The sequence below is a fragment of the Lynx canadensis genome, chromosome B3 (genome assembly GCF_007474595.2).
Source record: "Lynx canadensis isolate LIC74 chromosome B3, mLynCan4.pri.v2, whole genome shotgun sequence".
Classification (NCBI taxonomy): domain Eukaryota; kingdom Metazoa; phylum Chordata; class Mammalia; order Carnivora; family Felidae; genus Lynx; species Lynx canadensis.
In genome coordinates, this window is record NC_044308.2 from 40,509,823 (window position 1) to 40,530,743 (window position 20,921).

Sequence of the window (20,921 nt, forward strand, 5' to 3'; positions counted from 1 at the left end):
CAATACTATCAAAATAGAATAAATTTAACAAAATGAGTGTAAAATTTATACTCTGAAAACTATAAAATGTTAAAAGAAATTAAAGACCTAAATACATGGAAAGACCTTCATATTTAGGGATCAAACTTAATATTGTTAAGATGGTAGTACTCCCCAAACTGATCTACAGATTTAACACAATCCCTGTCAGAATTCTAGCTGGGCTTCTTTGTAGAAATTGACAGGCTGATCGTAAAATTCATATGTAGTTGCAAGATGCCCAGAAGAGCCAAAACAGTATTGAAAAACAAGAATAAAGTTGAATGACTCACACTTTTTTATTTCAAAACTTACTACAAAGCAACAGTGATCTAATGCCAGTGGTACTGGCATTATAATAGACATAATAGATTGAAGAATCATCTGTGATCCATTGCTTTTTGACCAGTATGCCAAGACCATTCAATGGAGAACTATATTTTTTCAATAAATACTCTTAGGACAACTGAATACTCACATGCAAAGGATTTGATTTGAACCTGGACCTCATACCATATTCAAAAATTAATCTAAAGTGGATCAAAGAACTAAATGTAAGAGCCCAAACTATAAATCTCTTAGACGATAAGTCTAAATCTTCACACCCTCAGATTTGGCAGTGGATTCCTGGTTAAGAACAAAAGCACAAACAACAAAAGAACAAATATTAATAACATATTAGACTGTTTTAGCTGATGATCAAATTCAAATAATTGACAATCCATGGTTTTAGTTTTTCTAGAATCACTTGCTTCTAGAACCACTTTGAACTCTTTTCATAGTTGTATTTTTTCACTTTCAATACTTTTACTGTTGAAAGGACCAAGTAGACTTTTCTTCCTGAGTGGCTTGAATGTCTGACTGGTATAGCCTTCTCCTTGTCCATGGATCTCCATTTGGTCTTCTGATTTGCCACATTTATATTGCAGAAGTCTTCAAATACCAAGTCATCTGCCTGTTCTGAAAAAGTACTTCACATCTATTAGAGATTCATAATGAAATTTTTTTAATAAAAAAGTTTTTTTAATGTTTATTTTTGAGAGAGAGACAGAGCATGAGTGGGGGAGGGGCAGAGAGAGAGACAGACAGACACAGGATCTGAAGCAGGCTCCAGGCACTGAGGTTTCAGCACAGATCCTGACCCAGGGCTTGAACTCACGAACCATGAGATCATGACATGAGCTGAAGTCGGATGCTTAACTGACTGAGCCACCCAGGCGCCTCTTTAATGAAATATTTTTTAGTAAAATATAATACCTGGGATTTGCTTCAAAATAATTTAGTTATTGAAATTGGGTGAGGTTACATGGGGTAATCATTATAAAACTTTAAAACTTTACATAATAATTAAATTCAAAAAATAAAGTACTTTAGTATTTTTCTGCTGCAGAATATCATGCTTTCTGGAGTGATTCATTCCAATTTTTTTTTCTCACCACTCTGATATAGAAAGTTTTACGCATGTGCTTAGTAAAGCAGAGGCCTCTGTAAGTACTTCATAGGCTCCCCTTCTTGAAACAGGATATATGGGTCTTTCTTTGATCCCATTTATAAATACCGTCCCACCCTTTTATCTCACCCTACTAAGCCTTATTCCAGATTTTGAGCCATTAGAGAACCCCTCATTTTTCTTACTATCAAAAGTCAATGAAGTTAGGCCAATCACTGACTCAAATTGAGATCATTGAAACTGCTTTCCAGAAGGTTTTGATTAAAAATTTTTTTCATGTGCATGTTTTTTAAAGTTTTTACTTAAATTCCAGTTTGTTAGCATACAGTGCATTATTAGTTTCAGGTTACAATATAGTGATTTAAACACTTCCATAAAATACCCAGTGCTCATCACAGCAAGTGCTCTCCTTAATCCTCATCACCTATTTTACCCATCCCTACCCACCCACCTCCCCTCTGGTAACCAACAATTTGTTCTCTAGTTAAGAGTCTTTCCAAAAAAAAAGTGAGGGGGGGACACTTGGGTGGCTCTGTCAGTTGAGTGTCCAACTCTTGATTTCGGCTTAGGTCATGATCTCAGGGTCATGGGATTGAGCCCTGTGTCAAGCCCCTATTCCACAATGGGTGTGGAGCTTGCTTGAAATTCTCATTCCTTTTCTTTCTCTCCCCCTCTTGTCCTCTTCCCCAGTCATGCTCACTCTCTCTCACTGTCTCTCTAAAATTAAAAAAAAAAGTTTGATTCTTGGTTTGCCTCCCTCTTTTTTACCCCATTTGTTCATTTGTTTCTTAAATCCCACATATGAATGAAGTAATATGGTACTTGTCTTTCTCTGATTTATTTCACTTAGCATAATACTCTCTAGCTCCGTCTGTGTCATTGCAAATGACAAGATTTCATTCTTTTTTAATGGCTGAGTAATAATCCATTGTGTGTGTGTGCGAATGTGTGTGCACACACACATACCACATCTTTATCCATTCATCAGTCAGTGGACACTTGGGCTGTTTACATAATTTGGCTGTGGTAGATAATGCTGCTGTAAACATCAGGGTACATATATCTCTTTGAATTAGTATTTTTGTATTGTTTGGATTAAGAACCTAGTAGTGCAATTGCTGGATTGTAAGGTAGTTCTATTTTTAACTTTTTTTCTTTTTTTGAGAGAGAGAGAGTGTGCATGGGAGCACAGGACGGGCAGAAGGAGAGAGAGAATCTTACCAGGCTCCATACTGAGTGTGGTGTGGAGCCCAATATGGGTTCTACAATTGTGAGATCATGACCTGAACTGAAATCAAGAGTCAGATGCTTAACTCGCTAAGCCATCCAGGCACCCCTGCTTTTAACTTTTTGAGGAACCTCCATACTGTTCTCCAGAGTGGATGCACCAGTTTGCGTTCCCACCAACAGTGCAAGAGGGTTTCCCTTTCTCCCTATCCTCACCAGCACCGGTTGTTTCTTGTATTGTTGATTTTAGCCATTCTGACAGGTGTGAGGTACCACCTCATTGGAGTTTTGATTTGCATTTACCTGATGGTGTGCAATGTTGAGCATGTATGTCTTCTTTGGAAAAATGTCTATTCGTATCTTCTGCCCATTTCTTTTTCTTTTTTTTTTTTTAAGTCTATTTATTAGAGAACCCCCGAGAGTAAGCACAAGCAGGGGAGGGTCACAGATGGAGAGGAGAGAGAAAGAGAGATAGAATCCCAAGCAGGCACCACACTGTCTGGGAAAAGCTCAACATGGGACTCGAACTCACGAACTGTGAGATCATGGCCTGAATTGAGATCAAGAATCAGATGCTTAACCACTTAAGCCACCCAGGGACCCCATCTTCTGCACATTTCTTAACTGAGTTTTTGGTTTTTTTGGGTGTTGAGTTTGATAAGTTCTTTATAGATTTTGGATATTAAACCTTTATCAGATAAGTCATTTGCAGATATCTTCTCCCGTCCCATAGGTTGCCTTTTAGTTTTATTGATTGTTTCCTTCACTGTGCAGAAGCATTTTATTTTGATGAAGGTCCCAGTAGTTTGTTCTTGCCTCCCAAGACACATCTAGAAAGAATTTGCTATGACCCATGTCAAAGAGGTTACTGCCTATATGTTCTCCTCTAGGATTTTTATGGTTACAAGTCTCACATTTAGGTCTTTCATCCATTTTGAATTTATTTATGTGTATGGTATAAGAAAGTGGTCCAGGGGCGCCTGGGTGGCTCAGTTGGTTGGACGTCCAACTTCGGCTCAGGTCATGATCTCACAGGTTCGTGAGTTTGAGTCCCATGTAGGGCTCTGTGCTGGCAGCTCAGAGCCTGGAGCCTGCTTCTGATTCTGTGTCTCCTGCTCTCTCTGCCCCTCCCCCACTCATGCTCTGTCTCTCTCACTCTCAAATATGAATAAATGTTAAAATTTTTTTTAAGTAATAAAAAAGAAAAGAAAGTGGTCCAATTTCATTCTTCTGCATATAGCTGTCCAGTTTTCCCAGCACCATTTGTTGAAGAGACTGTTTTTTCCCGTTGGGTATTCTTTCCAGCTTTGTTGAAGATTAATTGACCAGATAGTTGTGTCCCCTTTTTGGGTTTTCTGTTCTGTTTCTTTGATCTGTGTGTCTATTTTTGTGCTAGTAACATACTGTTTGGTAACTATAGCTTTGTAATGTAACTTGAAATCCAGAATTGTGATGCTTCTTTGCTTTTCTTTTTCAAAGTTGTTTCGGCTATTTGGGATCTCTTGTGGTTCCATACAAATTTTGTGATTGATTGTTCTAGTTCTCCAAAAAATGCTCCAAAAAAAAAAAAAAAATGATAGGGATTGCATTAAACGTGTAGATTGCTTTGGGGAGTATAGACACTTTAACAGTATTTGTTCTTCCAGTTCATGAGCATGGAATGTCTTTCCAATTCTTTGTGTCATCAATTTTTTTCATAAGTGTTTTACCCTTTTCAGAATACAAGTCTTTTACCTCTTTGGTTAGGTTTCTCCCATGGTATCTTATTACCGTTTTGGGTTGAATTCACTCCACCAATTAAACCACCCAGGTACCCCCAGGTTTTTATTAGTGGCTTTTGTTTTTTGACCATGACACACTAAAACGATTACGCTATGATCCACTGCATACACAATTTAATATGTATATATATCTGAAGCAGACATTTAATGAAATAATACCCATGCTAAGAGTGGCATACTGTATTTTTTATTTTACACTATTTTTTTTAAAAAAAACATGTTGGTCAGGACCCCTTGTATTTATTTATTTCACACTTCACTAGTGGATCACGTCCTGCACTTTAGAAAACATTTTAACAAACATTGCCTAAAATAGACATGTTTATAAATATATAAATAAGACCTGTTTTTGCATATTAACAGTAAACATGTTCTATAACATTACCGGTGTTGTTGAGCAAGATTTCATTTTTTAATAATATACTACTAATATTGATAAGTAATCCCTTCAAGAAACATAGCACAAGAGAAATTACTCTTGTTGTTAACTGCTAACCATTTGGGAAACATTTCTGCACAGTGTACGAGTTCACTAGTAGAATTAAGTAAAAATAAAAAAGATTTGTGGCTCTTTTCTTTAAAGCTATAGTTCTATTTGTTATCTTCTTACCCCTAATCATAATACCTACTTAAAAAGATGTTCTCTGGGTAGTAGAGGCGCTAGGCCAGCCTGCCCTCTTTGCCCTGAATAGACATGGCAACCAATGAAAGTTACAAAAAAGCGGTTTCTTCTTTTAACACAAAATACCTCAAGCTCATTTGGCTGGATTTTTTGTTTGTTTATTTGTTTTTACAAGTTCTAGGTAGTGATTTATAAATGTACTACTTTAGGACCAGAAAATGTGACAGCTGGAGATCTAACTAAACTGGGAGCCCGAGGCTGTATGTTCCTTTATCATTGTGACTCTTGAGAACTGAGGCCTGCTGGTTCTTTGAAATAATGCTGTGTCTGATGAAGCTTACAGTAAATGTTGTCTCTGTAGGTGACTTACTAAAATAGGAAGTCTTCGTGCAGTGGGTTTTATGGGCAGCATCACATCCAGGGCTGCTGTTTCAAAAGGCTGAGTTTAGACGTAAAGCTCCAAAAACTACTATGTAATGCAGTTTCATTTCCATTAACAATAAAAGAACTCATAGCCAGGAAGTGAGCATGGGAAGCATTGTGGATTTTGTGCAACAGATACTAAAAGCTTTGAGTGCTTGGGATCATGCCATCTCATCGGTGGCATTTTGCTGTCCATTAAAGTGCCTGCCTTTCTCACAGTTATTGATATGTTTTAAATATATATATTTAAGAAATCTATTTTAGCTAAAGCAGTCATTCATTTTAAATGGGCAGGATTTTAACCCTCTATCTTTGTAATTAAATTCTTCCAGAGCAAAATTTTTGAGTAAGTATATCACTGAGGAGGATGGTGGCTGTGATTATCTAGCCTTTTACATGGCTGCACTTTGTGTTGGCCTGTTCAGTCTTCATGATGCCTCTGGCAAAGGAATTCATTTGAGTGACGCATAGCACAAGAGAATTATTTCGTCACCTCCAGCGCCTCTTAGGATTAAGGATAATTGCTTTGGAAGAGGGTGACATGTGTTCAGTTCTTTTGGTGCCCCCAGAGAAAGTAAGCAAACACAAGTCAGCATTCTGTGATGTATCAGCTATCACATTTGGTGTTAACATAGGCTTCCTTATTCCTTGTGTTTCTGTGATTATATTTTTAAAATTCTTTATTCATCTATTTTAAGAGAGAACGTGAGTGGGGGAGGGGTGGAGAGAGAGAGAATTCCAAGCAGACTTCCTGCTGTTAGTGCAGAGCCAGACCTGGGGCTGGAACTCACAAACTGCGAGATCATGCCCTGAGCCGAAAGCAAGAGTCGAACACTTAGCCAACTGAGCCACCCAGGGGCTCCAACTTTTTATATAGATACGAAAGTTGAAGCTGAGAAACATTTCATAATTATAGATTACTTTTTGGTTTAGTGGGAACTTGGAGGGAGGCATCGTAATGGTAGAGTGGCAGAGTGCCTCGTCTTGTGGTTCTTTCTGTTCTCAACTGATGAAGACTTTTTTGACCCTTCTCTTTTCCTTCTCCTTCACATTTACAGGTACTCCAAAGGTTATTAGTTTTGTCTCATTGAAATGCCTTGATTATAAATCGTATTTTTAAGTTGTTTTCTTCCAGCAATTATTGGGTAATACCCTGCAATAATAAGAGAAGTAGATAAAAATTAGATTTACCTAGCATTTTGCAGTTTAGAAAGTACTTTCACATATTCTAACTCATGGAATGCTCATAACCACATAAAGAACATTTATTCTTTAAATGTTCTGCTATCAAAGCTTCCCCTTCATCTTCTTTCTAGGTATTCTCCTCTCCTCTTTCTAGGTATTCTCCTCTCTTTTATTTTATACTTTGGGGCCAGATTAATATTTTTAAAATAAAATTTTTACCATTATGCTTTTACTCGTGGCACGAGACCTTTGTTGGTTTCACAGCAAGCTGAATAAGGAAATCAAAACTCCTATATATGCATTTAGGATTATACATATCTGATTATAACCTAGGCTTCTTTTTTTATTATCCTAGAACTTTGTCAGAACCTTCTGAATGTTAAATGAATTTGTTTTCACTGCAGCAAGCATCTGTTACCCATTACATATCAGATACTGTATATGTTGCCAGGGCTAAAAAGATGAGTTGAACATTCTTCTTGACCTCTTTAAGGCATAAATAGACACACACACACACACACACACACACACACACACACACACGGAGAGAGAAGAGAAAAACAAGTGAGAAATGTTAATAAAATTTTTGAAGCTGGAGAGTAGATAGTTAAGTGGTAATTGACTTAGCAGTCCAGAGCAAGCTGATGATTGAAAGGGTAGGGGGGTTTGTAACATAAATTACACTAGTTAAACTAAAGAATTGTAGACACTAGGAGCTCAGAAAGCAGGGATGAAGTAGGGAGAAGGAGTAAAAACAGAGAGCTTAGCTGCAAGTCTATATGTGAAGCAGTCAGATGGCTAAATCATCTCCCTCCCTAGCATCCCCTGGCAGATACCCTGTACCACCCTCACGGGAGATGGCAGGTTCACACTGTAGAAAGTGAAACACACCATGAAACCTTGGCTGCCCAATGGGGAAAATGAGAAAAAGCTTACCCACTGATTGGTGAGACCTCCCCCCCCCGACCCCCAATCCCCGCCCCCCAATCCCCGCCCTGGACTCTGGAAGAAGCAGATCTGTAAGTGCCTGGGATTTCTTTAAACTCTTACCTTTTTTTTTCTTCAAAAGAAATCTGTGCAATTTCTATAATATAAAAAGTTTGTTTTACTATAAAAAAGATTTTTCCCAAATCTTCAAAGGAAAGTGAGGATCTAGGAAAAGCATGCCTTATTTGTATAGCTTATGCCCTGGCACATCTCCACATATGTTTGGTTGTGCATACCCTAGGGTAAGAAGCTAGCATTCAAGATGATTCACACTCTGTCCCTATTGGATCTTTCTGACTTGACTTCTCACCGTTTTTCTCCATTTATTTTGTGTTCCATTCATGTCGGTCCACATGCAGTATATCAGATTCTGTGCATTTTCTATCATGTTTCCATCTCACTATTCACATTAGTATTTTTTATGTACTATGAAATACCCTTTATTCTCTCCTCTGTCCTTCTGAGACTTACTGTGAGTGCCACTTGTGGCCAGATGCTTTATACTCCCTCATCCAGGCTCCTCTATTGACTTGTTCATATTTCTCTTTTAACTCTCATCACCTTATGTGATTAATTCGATAAACTTGTGTGCCATCTGTACAAGGCCCTGTGTGAGGAGCTAGATTATAGTCTCTGCAGGCTGAGAACTGAGTGTTACTCATCTTAGATGTCTGATATCTGCATATGATGGGTAATAAATGTTCAAATGCTTACCCCTACCTCTGGTCTTTTATTTTTTTAATTGGTCATTTATGTTTCCTCACAAGTGGTTATTCAAAACACAGGTTTGATCATGTCACTACCCTACTCAAAAACTTTGTTTTAAACTTTAAGTGGCATTGAGGACTTTTCTCATGTATACTGAGTCTTACTTTTCTAGCCCTGTTTCTACCGTAACCCCTCTTTGTCTGTCCCTACCACTTCCTGATCCTCACAATGCAACTTACGGTCCGTCTACTCCCAGACCACCTATCATTCTTAGACTGTGCCATCTACTTTGTCACTTTTTTGTTTGTTCATTCATCTTCTTCGCTTTGGGATGCCTTTTCCGCTTCTTCAACTATTTAATTTTTTTTTTTTTAACATTTATTCATTATTGAAAGACAGAGACACAGCATGAGCAGGGGAGGGGCAGAGAGAGGGGGAGACACAGAATCCAAAGCAGGCTCCAGGCCCCAAGCTGTCAGCACAGAGCCCGACGCAGGGCTCGAACTCAGAAACTGTGAGATCATGACCTGAGCCGAAGTCAGACGTCAGACGCCCAACTGACTAAGCCACCCAGGCGCCCCTCCCCTTCTTCAGCTATTTAAAATCCTACTCATTTTTTAAGACTCTTGGGGGAAGCACGTAGAGGGAAGATAAAAAGAAAAGAATTTATTTCCTGAGAACTCCTGAATTGCCTTCTCTCTTTTCTTGCTCACAGATCAGAATCTAGGTTGGTTACTCTATTACATTTCTACCACTACCATACTTCACTTTAAATGTTGTATCTATGGAATTAAAGATCTGTTACTTCACACATATACTTCAAAGATTAAGTTATCTTCGACACTAATGGCATGTTATACTTTAAATGAGTGAGGGATGAATTTTGGTACCCCTGCCTCCCATAGGAATTCTCACTGTAAAAACTGGCGGGAGGGTGTGTCCAATTCAGAAAGACTCCTAAACATACTTACAATTTGAAATTGACTGTTTTTCTCTAAGTAATACTAAGTTCTTAGGGTTAGCCTTGTGCCAGAATTGATTTGGGGTCATAATAATAATGCTTATACTGTGCCAGGAAGGGCTATCCTGAAAAATCTTTATGCAGAATTGTACCTGGTGTGAGATAAGTCTGTGGCTAAGCTGAAGTTTTTTGTTTTTGTTTATTTAAACAGAAAATAAAATTTAATTTTGTACATGCAGGGAACTTTAATTTCCCTCCATTGGCTGTTTCTGCCTTATCTATTCCTCTCCCAGTTATTAGTTTCCTTTTCACAATTTCATCAGATACATTTTTAAAAATGTTTTTGGTGGGAAGATTAATCAGAAACACAAATTGACTTTTAGAAGCTGAATGCAATTAATATATAGGGAAAAATTACCTGTTTTCTACTTTGGTTTCTTTAAAAAAGTTGTTCATCTTTAATGGTATCTTAGGTATTTCTCTGGCAGTCGGCAGGTCCTCTTTATTATGTTACTTGCCCACAAAAGTTATTCCTAAATTAATGTACTCTTTGACACATAAAGGTGCTCAGCAACCTGATAGCCTTATTAAAAGTATAATGGTATAGTTTGCAAAGGGCTGCCTGTTGTTTAGATCTTGGTTAAAATAGTATTGTAAGCAGCCTTTAGTTTCCAAGATAAAGTGTGTGTGTGTGTGTGTGTGTGTGTGTTTAAGAAATAGTCATTTTAATACCTTAATGTATATCTTTCTATATTTGTTTTTTTATATATGAAATTTATTGTCAAATTGGTTTCCATACAACACCCAGTGCTCATCCCAAAAGATGCCCTCTTCAATACCCATCACCTACCCTACCCTCCTTCCCACCCCCCATCAACCCTCAGTTCTCAGTTTTTAAGAGTCTCTTATGCTTTGGCTCTCTCCCACTCTAACCTCTCTCTCTCTTTTTTTTTTTTTCCTGCCCCTCCCCCATGGGTTCCTGTTAAGTTTCTCAGGATCCACATAAGATTGAAAACATATGGTATCTGTCTTTAATGTACATCTTTGTATATCCTTCTCCATGCCTTTATATCTAGCCATGTACGTTATGTGTGTGTGTGTATGTGTGTGTAAATACATTTACTTCTATGTGTTATTTAAAAAGTAGTTATACGTGCTGATAACTTTTCATCAGTCAGTGTTTGTTTTGAGTGTCTGTGATGTGCAGAACAGTCGATGAGGCATTCAGAGAACTGCTGGATAAATATTTCCTACCCTCAAGATATTTATAGTCTAGCTGATTATGATAGGACAAATGTATAAGAAGAAATGTGAAGTCCAGTGCAGTGGCTAAACCACATGGTATACACTAAACACTCTGGAGGAATTAAAATTTGCCTTTAAGAATGAGTAGAGGTGGGGAGGTGAAGATAGCTACATAGCCAGCATGTAGTATGAGCTCACAAAGTGGTAATTGCTACCTTCATCCTCATCCTCATCCTCACTCCAGGCACTTCCTCTAGATGTCTAGGAGAGTATTGATTCCACTTATTGAAGTAGAGAAGTTGAGAGGAAATAATCCTTACTATTTCAGGAAGAACTTGAGATGTTTAAGTTATGCAGGTAGAGAGCCATTTTCTGCATATAAAGAGCCAGAGTTGTGGTGCAAAAGCCAAACAGCTTTGAGAATCATCTACTTACAGACAGTGGGTAAGTTTTAGGGCAGTGACAAATAATCTATAATTCCCATTTGTTAGTTTAAAAAGTGAGGGTTTGTGTTTATTGTGCCAAGAGTTAAAATTTCTGCATCTTTGACATTCTGGCACTTCTTGGTTTGCTTCATGGCTTAGTTGTCGGGAAATAATAAATAACAAAACGTGTGTGAGAGAGAGGAGACTTGTTTTCTTTTTTCTAAGTTCTCACGTCTAACTTAAATTTCCAAATTCTCAAGTGGTTTCTATTCTTGTCTTACTGGGTCTCATTATTTCTTTAGCTTTTTGCTTATAAATCATGTTTCATATATGTGAATAGCGTTGGGAACGTGACCTTTCTCATGACCCTGTAAGCTAAGATTTTGCTTTGCATTTCCCAAAATAAATGTCACTAAAACATATACATTCTGCTTTTCCCCTAGGTAAAAATCTCTACACCAATGAATATGTAGCTATCAAACTGGTGAGTAGAATCTATGTTTGTAGTAATTATATTTTGGTGCCCTCACCCTTCACATATCTTTTCACAGGAAATAGTTGTAAGCATTCACAAAAATAGTAATGTTTTTTTCTTTTGCATATGGTCCCACATAGTCATTTTCCTTTAACCGTATATATAGTGCTATAGTGATGAATCACTGCACACTGTATAACACTCTATAGTTAGATGATGCCAACTATACTTGTAGCAACAGTTGCATCAAAAAATAGTTATTGAAAATAGCTTGAAGAAAAAAAAATTACTGGAAGACTAGTAATTTCTGTGCGGTTTGTACCTTTCATAGTGCTATTTTAAAAGATAAAAGCGGGGCGCCTGGGTGGCGCAGTCGGTTAAGCGTCCGACTTCAGCCAGGTCACGATCTCGCGGCCCGTGAGTTCGAGCCCCGCGTCGGGCTCTGGGCTGATGGCTCAGAGCCTGGAGCCTGTTTCCAATTCTGTGTCTCCCTCTCTCTCTGCCCCTCCCCCGTTCATGCTCTGTCTCTCTCTGTCCCAAAAATAAATAAATAAACGTTGAAAAAAAAAAAAAAGATAAAAGCATTGGAAATGTTATATTTTCTTTTGCTTGACTGATCCATTTTTAAAATGTAAGGTATTTATTTATTAATATACTTAGTAGAAGACCAAATCTGATCATCAATTCATTGCCTTAAATATCCGTCAAATGTGAAAAACACATCTTGTCAAATTCAAAGCAAAAAGTTCACTTGGTTTTGTCAGCACTAATGAATAACTAACCTAGTCATTAAAGATAGCATCCTCTTAAAAAACGTGTATTATTTTTGAGGAATAGTAATTTTAGGAGAAAATTATTTTATATTTAAGGTCGATACATAATCATTTCTAGTCATATGAAATATGTCATATGACTAGTTTCTATGAAACTGTGTAAATGTTTGTCCTGGTAAGTTTCCCAGGATTTGCAGCCAGTTTGGGCCTTTATTAACTGGAAGACAGGAGTTAATGGTTGAAGGAAGTATCTTGTGATAATTGTAGTAGTGCTGTTCTTTTCTAACGAATTGCACTTAACCACATCCACATCTGCTGTGTGTGTGGATTGAGCCTGTCATTTTGTGGAGGAGTCAGAGGTGTTTTGTGAAGACAACTATCAGACGTTATCAGATTGGTTTCTTTGCAAAGATGTAGACCAGAAGCAGGGCTTAGAGCAGGTAGCTGCTAGGGAACCAAGGGTTTTGTTTGTTGACTTGGAACTCTTTTTAGAGAAATGGGAGCAGGAAGACAGGTAATACTGTAACAATGCAGGCCAACCATTGTCTCAGATTGAATATCAAAGGATTAACCATAGTTTTTATTTTTATTTTATTTATTTATTTTTAATGTTTATTTATTTTTGAGGCAGAGACAGAGCATGAATGGGGGAGGGCCAGAGAGAGAGGGAGACACAGAATCTGAAATAGGCTCCAGACTCTGAACTGTCAGCACAGAGCCCGACACGGGGCTCAAACTCACAGAGCTCGAGATCATGACCTGAGCCGAAGTCGGACGCTTAACCGACTGAGCCACCCAGGCGCCCCACCATAGTTTTTATTTATAGGAATTTGGTTCTGTAAAAGTGTTCTCTAGCTCATCTGCTTTTTTACTTTTTCTGTTTTACGACTTTGGTAAGTTGGACTAGCAACCAGGAGTAGTTCCTGAAACACTTGAAAATACTGTCTCAATTCTGTGTATTTGTTACTGTCCCTTTATTTATCCAGACCTCTCTAGAGCCTTTTTGTTAGGGGCAATTTTTTCTATCTATATTTCTTCTTCCAAGTTCATACTAGTCAACCTAGTTAGATAAGCTTATATAATGTACTGTTGACATGACGGATCACTGCATTTCACTTACAGTTTATTAAACTTTATTCTACTTTGTATGGCCTAGAATAACGGCTAAAAGTAGATCTCATGTCATCTAGTATGGTGTGTCTCAGGAGCTCATTTCTCTTTGAAATAAATCTTAAATAAAGACTTTTTGTAGGATAGCAATCTTGTCTGTGGGTCTCTTTTGCTGTTGGGCTGTGTTCTCCATGGGAGATAAGAGGGCAGTAACTGAGCTCTTTTCATTGTAACAGCAAAATTTGCCTTAAGCATTATTGTCCTGCAAGGTAGCCGTCTGCTGTCGGTTTAGGATTTCAGGCAGACATGTGTGTTCCAGAATAACTGTGATTCTGGCAAGTAGCCAGCCCTCTGTGGAAATGTAATCAGCATCTGGCACAGAAATACAAGGAAGCCCTGCTGGTACTGTTTTCCTTCCACTTTGTTTAGATCTTCGTTTTGGGCTCTTGTTTATTAGATTTGGAGGAACCTTTTTAAAAAACCATACACAACATAAAATAGTATAATGAGCCCTTCCTTTACCCCCATCACCAAGATTTCCCAGGTTCTTTTTAACAGAAGTTTTCTTTCTTTTACATATATATATATATTTTTTTAATGTTTTATTTATTTTTAAAACAGAGAGAGAGCATGAGTGGGGGTGGGGCAGAGAGAGAGGGGAGACACAGAATCTGAAGCAGACTCCAGGCTCTGAGCTGTCAGCACAGAGCCTGACGCAGGGCTCGAACTCATGAACTGTGACATCATGACCTGAGCTGAAGTCGGACTCTCAACCGACTGAGCCACCTGGGTGCCCCTTAACAGTTTTCTAACAATTGTTAAAAAAAAAAAAGAAAAAAAAATCTCTTTATGCTGTTAATCTTGCTGCCTGCCACAAGATGTAGATTTAGTGTTTACAATGTCCTGTATTCATAGTCCTTCGAGGAGAGCACCTTGAAGCTTCAGTTGTCTGAGCAGTCTTCAACTATATGCTAAAGGGGTTGGCTTGAAGGGAGTAACACTTTCATCTATGATGAAAAGCTCCTGCTGTCCAAATATATGTGATATGCATGCCCACGTTCAGCCTTGCAACTCTAAAGAGTTTTTGCTTTTTCAGTCTGCTAGCTTAGTTACCCAACATCAGGTCAAATATTTCCTATCTCAGCATCTACTGTGAAGTTTTAGAGTATTATGTTTGAAGAAGGATCTGTGGCTTTTTCATTCATTGCTCCATTTTTCTCCAGAAAAACCATACAGAATGATCAACCTCTGCTTCCATATTAATTTGTTGTCACTGTTTCTGTTGGGGTTCTTGTGAATTATTAGCAATTGTTCTGAAGGACAAATTCTGTAATTGGCTGCTTTAGTGGTGCTCCAGTGGAAGATCTAAAACCAGATGGAAACTCTCCAGAGTGATCCTTTCCTATTTGAAGAGAGAGATGAATAAAGAAGTGATTATTTAGAGTGTACTTAGCTTTATGTACTTTTTCTTTTGACTACAAGAATCTTGAGAAGCTTGAACTCCCAACTCTGATGATTGCTGATTTTATAATCAAAGAAGGATATGTGTTCTTTCATAGAGCTCATTAGGGGTATGAACTATTTTAGCCTGCCTGAATTTATTTAGAAAAACCTTCCTAGAAGCAAATGGATAGACTAGATAACTTCAAGGAACTTCTGAATTCTGTGATTTATGGATTCTATTTCTTAAGAAAAATGCAAAAACTTCAAGTGGGTGCAGGAAGAACTTTCAAAGATGATCAAAGAACTCAAACAATAGAACCAATGAGGAAAGGTTAAAGGAATTGAAATTACTATGCCTCAATAAGAGATGTCTAAGAAATGATTGAATAGTTTTATAATTTGAGGATAGTTGTTACAGTATTCACAGGTTATTGAAGAACTATTTTATCTTGTTGAGGACAAAAGAGAAATAGACTTAAGTTTTGGTAGTAGAGATTTAAACTACTTAAAATACCTTTGAAATCGTGAAATGTGTTAAACGTCAGCATAAATTGTCAAGGGAAGCTGTGGGATCTCCTTTCTTTGAGCCTGTCTTAAAAAGAGGACAAGTAACCATTCACCTGAGAAAGGACAGTTTTTTCAACAAATGTTTTTGGGAATATCAGATATCCACATGCATTGAAGTTGAACCATTACCTTGCATCCTATGTAAAAAATTAACTCAAAATGTATCAGAGACCTAAATGTAAGAGCCAAAACTATAAATCTCTTAGAAGAAAACTTGGAGGAAAAGCTTCATGACATTAGATTTGGCAGTGATTTTTTTTTTGATATGATACAAAAAGCACAAGGAAGAAAAGAAAAAAGATAAATTAGACTTCATAAAAATTAAAAACTTTTATATATCAAAGGACTCTGAACATTGTGAGAAGGCAACCCATGGAATGGGAGAGAATATTTAAAACTCACATATCTGATAGAGAATTGTATCTAGAATTTATCATTTTTTTTCAGAGTTTTTATTTGTGAGAGTGTGAGCACAAGCATGGGAGGGGCAGAGAGAGAGGGAGAGAGAGGATCCCAAGCAGTGGCTTAGACCCTGGAACTCTGAGGTCATGACCTGAGCAGTAATCAAGAGTCAGATGCTTAACCAACTGAGTTACCCAGGTGCCCCTAGAATTTACCATTTTAATAATTTTTAAGTGTACAGCTCAGTGACATTAAGTACATTCATATTGTTGTGCAGCCATTGCCACCATCTCCAGAACTTTTTCATCTTCTTCAACTACAATTCTGTACCCGTTAAACACTGACTCTCCATCCCCACCCTCATAGCCTCTGGCAACCACAATTGAATTTTCTCTCTGTGAATTTGACTACTTTAGGTACCTCATATAAGTGAAATCATGCAGTATTTGTCCTTTTGTGTCTGGCAGATTCCTTTCCTTTTCCTTTTCCTTTTCCTTTTCCTTTTCCTTTTCCTTTTCCTTTTCCTTTTCCTTTTCCTTTTCCTTTCTCCTTTCTCCGTTCTCCGTTCTCCTTTCTCCTTTCTCCTTTCTCCTTTCTTTCCTTTCACCTTTCCCTTCCAAGTTTATTTATTCTGAAGTAATCTCTATACCCAACATGGGGCTCAAACTCACGACACTGAGAAAAAGAGTTGCATGCTCTTCTGACTGAGCCAGCCAGGCGCCCTGTGTCTGGCTTATTTCATTTAGCACAATGTCTTCAAGTTTTACCCATGCTGTAATATATGTCCGAATGTCTTTCTTTTTTATGGCCAAATGATATTCTATGTATGTGTAGAACTAAAGGTAATCATATTTTGTTTACTCATTTGTTGATAGATACTTGGGTTGCTTCTACTTTTTGATTATTGCGAATAATGCTGCTATGAACACAGGTGTACAAATATCAATTTGAGTCTCCACTTTCAGTGTTTTCAGGTATATATCCAGAAATGGAATTGCTATATCATGTGGTAATTCTGCTTAATTTTTTGAGAAGTTACCATACTGTTTTCCATAATAACTATACCATTTCACATTGCCACCAGCAATGCACAAGAGTTCCAATTTCTACTCATCTTCACCTACGCTTACTTTCTGCGTTTTTGATAATAGCTATCCTAAAGGGTACGTAGATCAGTCTTCTAGGGTAATGTTTGATTTTCTTGCTAACTAGTCTACTATACAGTCAGTTGAGAATAATTAACCAGCCAGTTCTTGAAGTTCAGTGTAGAACAAAATGACCTGGTAATTTGGCTGTTTTATCTCCAAGGGCTTTAGAAAACTCTGTTTTTGTAAACTTGAACATCATATTGATTAAAGATACATATTTTAATTGCAATTACAATCTTTAACTCTCTTAAGTGTAAAAATAAATATGCATATAATGTTCCAACAGCTTTATTTGTAATAATGAAAACTGAAAACAGTCCAAGATGTCTGAAAATTATGGTATGTGCATGTATGCATGTGCACGTGCACACACACGCATACACAAAAATACTACAGCCATTAAAATTTATATAAAGCTTTATGGGGCACCTGGATGCCTCAGTTGGTAGAGCATGTGACTCTTGATCTCAGGATTGTGAGTTCAAGCCTCACATTGGGTGCAGAGCCTACTTAAAAAATTATAGGGCGCCTGGGTGGCGCAGTCGGTTAAGCGTCCGACTTCAGCCAGGTCACGATCTCGCGGTCCGTGAGTTCGAGCCCCGCGTCAGGCTCTGGGCTGATGGCTCAGAGCCTGGAGCCTGTTTCCGATTCTGTGTCTCCCTCTCTCTCTGCCCCTCCCCCGTTCATGCTCTGTCTCTCTCTGTCCCAAAATAAATAAAAAAAAAAAAAACAAAAAAAAAACGCTGAAAAAAAAAATTATATAAAGCTATGTATGGCCACGGATAGATGTCATTATTACATTGTTGAACTTAAAGATACATTACAGAAGAACAAATATACTATGATCTCATTTATTTTAAATATATTTTTGAGTATATATTACATGTAAATATGTGTATGAATAAATATTTGGAAGTACATTCACCAAAACATCAATAGTGCTTTTCTTTAAAATGATAGAATCTCAGATTATTTTTACTCTCTTCCTAATTTTTGTGTATTTGAAATTGTTTTCTGAGCATATGTCATTTTTCTAAAAATAATAAACCTATTTATCACCAAAATTCATAATAAAACAAGCAGGGAATACATGCTGGTATTTAATTAAAAGGTTTGGCATCTGGTTTCCTAGGAGAATGTATTTCAGAAGAATACTTCTTGGTGAGGGAGCTGTTGTTGAATGATGGCTCATACAGAGTATGTGTATTTAAATATCCATGGAAGGGATTGTATATACTTCACCTTCATCCTTCCCTAGCTGTGCTTTCAAAGAGAAATTGTGGTAAGAAAATGCTATCATATATGGATATCATCTCTAAGATACTAAGTGGTCTTGGCCCTGGTTTACTTTGAAAACCTAGGAATAGAAAATTTTTTTATTTGTCTAAATCTGATCACAATTTCTCTTCTTGGGTTTCAGGAACCAATAAAATCACGTGCTCCACAGCTTCATTTAGAATACAGGTTTTATAAACAGCTCGGCAGTGCAGGTAAGTCAAGTCTGTTTTCTCCATGTACTTAGCCTATAGCTTAGCTGAAAGACCAAAAGTATGCACATTTTCTTGTCTACTGGACCTTTTTTTTTTTTACCAGACCATGTATCTCCCCTGCTTGCTGGATAGGTAATTAAACACAGTCAACTAAAGCTACTTGCTCTCTGACTCCTGGAGGGCCATTTGATTGGGGATTTATGATGCCATGACTGTGACCACAGACCACCTGAAACACACTGGTTTGAAGTGTTGCTTTATGGTAATTTCATTCTCTTCTCATTTCTTTACACCAAAAGAAAAGAGGAGGGGTTGGTAATTTGCAAACAATATTTTATCATAGTGAGACTACGTATCTATTTTGAGGATCTACTAAAATACGTGTTCTGAAATACCATAACATTGTCATTTTATCCATTTGAAAGACCTCGCTTATGTTATTGTAATAACCTAAGACCTTTGAGGAGTTTTTAAAATTAAGTTTATATATATTTTTTAAACGTGCCTATTTTTTATCTAAAAAATCTAATTTCTGAAATATCTTACTGGCTTCCAGGAAAATATCTTGAGTAAGCAAATGTTACCAACCCTAAGGAGGTTGTACCTATGGGATATTGCTTGCAGAAGATGAAATTGTTCAGCACTAGTTTCATTGTTTGACATTAGTTAGACATTCCTCTACTTTTTGCTTTCTACAGTGTGATGGTTTTTCCTGAATGACTGAAGCATGTTTTTATTTCAAGTACCACTTATTGAAGGTACTATTGAAGGAATTTGAGTTTCACTTCCTAGAATATATAGAATTATATAATAGCCACACAGTGTTATTCAAGTTGTCTTACACACTGACTGTGACAGTAATCAGCCATAGTCCTAACCTAGCAAGGCCACGATAGGCATTTGCCTTTCATTGAACCTAAAATGAGTTCTTACTCACAATAGCTTCTTACTATATGTTTGTTCATTTAGTTTGCAGGACATATGTATAACTTGAGGCTTGTCTTTCCAGAACTAAACTTTCTTTTTAAGTTTATGTATTTATTTTGAGAGAGAGAGCATGCACAATGCGGGGAAGGGGGGCGGAGAGAGAGAGAGAGAGAATATTCCAAACAGGTTCTTTGCTGTCAGAGCAGAGCCCAATGTAGGACTCGATCCCATGAACCATGGGATCATGATCCAAGCCAAAATCAAGAGTGAGATGCTCAACCAACTCAGCCACCCAGGTGCCCCCCAGAACTGAACTTACTTAAAGTTAGCTGTTATGTTGTTTGTGTTTTTATAAATTTCAGGGTGACAATTATTACAACTCATTTATGATATTTCTATTAATTTAGATGAGCTATTTTAACAGCCATTTCACTAGTTGACCTTTATGCTTTTATGGAGTTTTACTCAACTGGAACCTTTACCTCTTTTATATATATATATATAAGTTGGCATCAACCCAGGCTTTCTGAATTTTGTGGTAATATAATTGATTTTGAGCACTTAAACATCTTTAATGCCATATTGGGATATTTTTCAGTCTTGATTCTGTTACTGGTGATTACATATCGAATGCTCTTTAATTGTAATTACACATTCCATCCCCCAGCCCTGCAATAAGACCATAAGCTCCCGAGAACAAGGCTTGTCTCTTCTGCACCCTTGTGTCTCAAGTTTATCTCAAGTCCTAACATAGTTCTTTCACATAGTAGGTAGTTAGGAAATATTTTTGTGACAGAAAAAAGTTAGGAAGATTTGATAAGTTTTTGCCTTTTTAGATTTTTGCCAAGTTATTAATAAAAATATTTCCTGAGGATGGCCAAAAAAGGAAATTTATTTTGAAAGTAAATCAGTTGACAAGAAAATAGACAGGATTTGACCATGTCTTATTATAAGTGTAAGCATGGGGGCCCCTGGGTGGCTCATTCAGTTGGGCGTCCAACTTCAGCTCAGGTCATGATCTCACGGTTCATGGGTTCAAGCCCCACATCGGTCTCTGTGCTGACAGCCCAGAGCCTGGAGCCTGCTTCGGCTTCTGTGTCTCCCTCCCTCCCTCTCTCTGTCCGTCCCCCACTCGTGCTCTGCCTCTCTCTCTCAAAAATAAAGAATGAATGAATGAATGAATAAATAAAGGCATGAACTCCTAGTTCTAACTTACAAGCACAAACATTTCTCTCCCTATTTTTCTAGAGTGAGTTCCAGCTGCAAATGTGACTCATCACTAGTTAATGTTTAACCAGCCAGAGCTTATATGCCACTCTCTTCAGAACCAAGGTGATGTGGCATTGTAAATAAACAACCTTTCATGCCAAAGGCACACAGTGACCAAAATAATATAATTGTTGTTTTTATGCACTAGTGTTTGTCTGTCATTATTCATCATATGCCAGTGATTTGCAAAATATTTGGGTATCATGACAAGGAATAGTTTAAAAAAAATGCATTGTGACTTAGATTTGTTCAAGGAATTAATCAGTCCTTTAAAATGGGTGAATT

General features: G+C 37.4%; 1 protein-coding gene across 4 annotated transcripts in view; it reads left to right on the plus strand.

The window, feature by feature from the left end:
• CSNK1G1 (casein kinase 1 gamma 1) overlaps window positions 1-20,921 on the plus strand; it is a 165,310-nt gene that overhangs the window by 67,911 nt on the left and 76,478 nt on the right. For all 4 annotated transcript variants that reach the window (XM_030317942.1, XM_030317941.1, XM_030317944.1 and 1 more), the window contains exons 3-4: window positions 11,476-11,516; window positions 18,371-18,440. In XM_030317942.1, the coding sequence (XP_030173802.1) occupies window positions 11,476-11,516; window positions 18,371-18,440 (111 nt within the window). The remainder of the gene's footprint in view (window positions 1-11,475; window positions 11,517-18,370; window positions 18,441-20,921) is intronic.